This window comes from Muscardinus avellanarius (assembly GCF_963383645.1).
Source record: "Muscardinus avellanarius genome assembly, chromosome: 16".
In the NCBI taxonomy this organism is placed as follows: domain Eukaryota; kingdom Metazoa; phylum Chordata; class Mammalia; order Rodentia; family Gliridae; genus Muscardinus; species Muscardinus avellanarius.
Genome location: NC_137802.1, coordinates 51,253,487 through 51,257,714, shown reverse-complemented (window position 1 = coordinate 51,257,714; position 4,228 = coordinate 51,253,487). Strand labels below are relative to the sequence as shown.

Here is a 4,228-nt window from a genome sequence, read left to right as displayed (position 1 = left end):
CCTAAAGAAGAGTCCTGACTTAGCAAGAAGCTCAAGTAAATAATTTTATGGGACAAGGGACTCTTCTGAGGAAAGAAAATAAGAGATGGAAAAAGAAGGGCGTCTGAACACCAGTGAAGAAGTACAAAGAAAGAGGCATGGCATATGGTGTCCACACCCTCTGCGGAGGGGGTATAAATGCTGACCAGAGGACAGAGACCCACAGCTCTGCGGCTTGGAGAACCTGCACTCTGTCTTGAGCCAGGCACCTTGCCGCCTCCGAGCATCATGCTGTACAACTGCTCCCTGCCCAACGTGAGCTGCCGCTCCAGCTGCTCCTCCCGGCCCTGCGTACCCCCCAGCTGCCATGGCTGCGTCCTGCCCGGGGCCTGCAACATCCCCGCCAACGTGAGCAACTGCAACTGGTTCTGCGAGGGCTCCTTCAACGGCAACGAGAAGGAGACCATGCAGTTCTTGAACGACCGCCTGGCCAGCTACCTGGAGAAGGTGCGGCAGCTGGAGAGGGAGAACGCGGAGCTGGAGGCCCGCATCCAGGAGCGGGGCCAGCAGCAGGATCCCTTGGTGTGCCCGGCCTACCAGGCCTACTTCCGGACCATCGAGGAGCTCCAGCAGAAGGTGAGGAGTCCTGCCACCATCTCTGTCTTACTATGGCTCTCAATCTGGAGGGGAGAAGTAATTCTTGCTTTCTGAGCTGTCACAAGTTTTTTCCTCCCCTTTTAACTTTTAAAAGGGCATACAGAGCTATCTTAAGGAAGTTGATGGTTTTATATTTACTTTCTGTCCTTACTAAGTAACTTCTTCCTCCCCAGATCCTGTGCACCAAGTCTGAGAATGCCAGGCTGGTGGTACAGATCGACAATGCCAAGCTGGCCGCGGATGACTTCAGGACCAAGTGAGTTATGTGGACGTCACACTATTGTCCTTTTCTTTTATTTAACCCTCTAGTAAAGAGAAGGGATTTTTACAGCCTTTACTGGACAACAGGTCAGTCCATCAGCTGTGAGGGTTTGCCAGAAGACTTGGGGGAACCAAGCAGAGGCATCCCTAAAACTGAGAGGACAATATTAGGCCCGGGAGGTTCTAGAAACTTCTGTCTCTGGGGTCTACTCATTTCCAGAAGTGGGAAGACAAGGCAAATGAGGTTATCAAGGATTTTTTCTTGTGAGTCTTGAAGAAATGCCTGCTGCTGATCTGACCCTGTTCTGGTGCAGGTACGAGACGGAGCTGGGCCTGCGGCAGCTGGTGGAGGCCGACATCAATGGCCTGCGCAGGATCCTGGACGAGCTGACCCTGTGCAAGTCCGACCTGGAGGCCCAGGTGGAGTCCCTGAAGGAGGAGCTGCTCTGCCTCAAGAGGAACCATGAGGAGGTGAGGCCAGAAACGTCAGGCCTAGAATCCTGGCTCAGCCTCCAGCTGAGGGTGGCCTTAGGGATTTGAAACAGCAGAGCTAGGGGTACAAGTAGAGAACTAAAGATGTCTCTATGAATTTTCTTTAAAAACACCAAAACTGCTGGGTATGATGGTGCACCTATATAATCCCAGTATTTGGGAGGTTGAGAAAGGAGGATCACAGATTTGAAGCTTGATTCAGCAATTTAGTGAGACCCTTAGCAACTTAGTGAGAACCTGCTTCAAACTAAAAAATAAACTAGGGGTAGGGGTCTGCCTCAGAGTAGACCTGGGTCCAATTCCCAGTACCTACCCCTCTGAACAAACAAATAAAAACAAAACAAACAAAAAACTCACCACCATCATCAACATAAACTCTACCAAAATCTTATGATGAAAGAATAAATTGAGAGACAAAAACCTATCCATGTTCCCAGACGGGATATAGCTTTCACTCAAAACCTGTGCACCACTGGTTTCCCAGAACACCTCCACTTGCTGGTGACTGGTCACTGAGTTGGAGAATGATTCCCAGCAGTGTTCCATCAGTGACTATGAAAAGCCATTTTTTCCCTCCTTCAATGGTTAAAACTAGTCAAGGTCAGCTGGGTGTGGTGGTGCATGCTTGTAATCCCAGCATTTGGGAGGCTGAGACAGGAGGATGGCAGTTTGTGGACAGCCTCAGCTACTTAAGGAGGCCCTTTGAAACTCAGTGAGACACTGTTTCAAAATAAGGAATAAAAAATAGAGCTGAGGCTGTAGCTCAGAAGTAGAATGCCCCTGGGTTCCATCCCTACTACTGCAAAAACAAAAACAAACAAACAAAAAAACCTAGTCAAGGTTGATGAATGTTCTCCACTCTCTCAACATCTTGGTGAAGAATAACCGGGGACTCTTCTCTCCTTGGAAGGGCCATGACTCTTTACTTGGTGGCAAGAATTGTTTGCCAGGCAATCTGAAATCGCACCCCACGGTTTTGCATTCTGAGGTCCTCACAGCCAGTCTACCACGTGGGAAAGTCGTGCATGAATCAGTTTTTCCTTCAGTGGCATCCAAGTGGATCCTTGGGAATTCTTTTCAAAGCCGGCACCCTGGCGCAGCACTGGTGAGGTGGACACTGTGCCACATGGAGACAGGCCATTTTGCCTTGAGCAGTTGCAGACCGAGCTACTCAAAATTTTATTTTTTGAGGAAACAGACGAACAGGGTTTCAACAAGCAATGCCCTCTCTGAGAGTCCATTCTCCATTGAGGACTGCAACTCTTGTACTTTGGCACCCACAGGAAGTCAACACCCTGCGCTGCCAGCTTGGAGACCGCCTCAACATCGAGGTGGACGCCGCGCCCACCGTGGACCTGAACCGTGTGCTCAATGAGACCAGGTGTCAGTATGAGGCGCTGGTGGACACCAACCGCAGGGAAGTGGAGGAATGGTTCACCACACAGGTGGGTGTCTAAGCTCATGGCCCCCAGGATTCAAGGCCCCCAGGGCCCTTAAGGCAGACTCTGATGCTGTCTTCTCCCCTGGGGTATTGCAGACTGAGGAGCTGAACAAGCAGGTGGTGTCCAGCTCCGAGCAGCTGCAGTCTTACCAGGCAGAAATCATCGAGCTGAGACGCACGGTCAACGCCCTGGAGATCGAGCTGCAGGCCCAGCACAACCTGGTGCGTATTGTTCAGGGCTGCTGCTGATCAGCGCGGGGCTGGGGAGGCGGAATCTTCATGATGCCCTTTGGGTCACACATCATCCTTAGCTCTTGAAATTTGTGTCTCTTTTGGAAGCTGCCTTAAAGGGGCAGCTTCCTGACATTCTTTGTCTTCTCCACCACAGAGGAACTCTCTGGAAAACACACTGACAGAGAGCGAGGCCCGCTACAGCTCGCAGCTGTCCCAGTTGCAGTGCATGATCACCAACGTGGAGTCGCAGCTGGCCGAGATCCGGGGTGACCTGGAGCGGCAGAACCAGGAGTACCAGGTGCTGCTGGACGTCCGGGCCCGGCTGGAGTGTGAGATCAACACGTACCGGGGCCTGCTGGAGAGCGAGGACTGCAAGTGAGTGCAGAGCGGGCTGGAGGTGTCTGACAGAGGCACACACACAAGTGTACTCCCAGATACAATGACCAGATTGCATACCTTGGAAAGGAAATCATGACTTCACCCCAGACATGCTCAAACAGAACTCAGAACACATTATGGCCATCATTAAAAACATCAAATAGTTTGGTAGCAAGAACTGTTTGAAGTACAAACTGAAGTTGGGTCAACCAATTCTTTGTCTTCTACCATGATGATGTGTATGACTGCATTATATGCAATCAAATGCATGGCTTATTTTTACAATACTGTATTGTGTAGAGGCTACACTTCCATATACCACCTTATCTGGCTTTATAATTAACTCCAGGCAGGCTGGATCAGTATTCTCCCCATCTATAGGTGTGCAAACTTGACCTTGGAGAAGGTAAGTTGTACAAGGTCACCAGATAGGAATGGAGAGATTGTGGATAGAAGTCACACTTTCTGAGATTTTGTTTAGTGATACAGAGAGCATTAGTAATGAATGTTTTGCAGCCGGGGGAGCTGGGGGGTATTTTCCTTTCTAGGCTCTAGATTTGAGTCCTGAAGCATTCCACTCTGGGGGTCTCTCTGATATTTTAACTCATTTTCCGCACCTCTTTTGTCTCCAGACTGCCCTGCAACCCCTGTGCCACAAGCAACGCGTGCGGCAAGCCCATCGGCCCCTGCGCCACCAATCCCTGCGCTCCTTGTGCGCCCCCGCCCCCCTGCACGCCGTGCGTCCCGCGTCCCCGGTGTGGACCCTGCAATTCCTTCGTGCGCTAG

The 4,228-nt window shown here is 50.9% G+C and overlaps 1 protein-coding gene across 1 annotated transcript; it reads left to right on the top strand.

The window, feature by feature from the left end:
• Positions 1 to 222: 222 nt before the first annotated feature.
• Positions 223 to 4,228, top strand: LOC308275490 (keratin, type I cuticular Ha1; the record flags this gene model as incomplete). The annotated part of the gene is made up of 7 exons (XM_080713800.1): positions 223 to 615; positions 810 to 892; positions 1,212 to 1,368; positions 2,673 to 2,834; positions 2,927 to 3,052; positions 3,219 to 3,439; positions 4,075 to 4,228. The coding sequence occupies exons 1-7, from the start codon at positions 268 to 270 to the stop codon at positions 4,226 to 4,228; spliced, it is 1,251 nt and encodes a 416-aa protein (XP_080569926.1). The 5' UTR covers positions 223 to 267.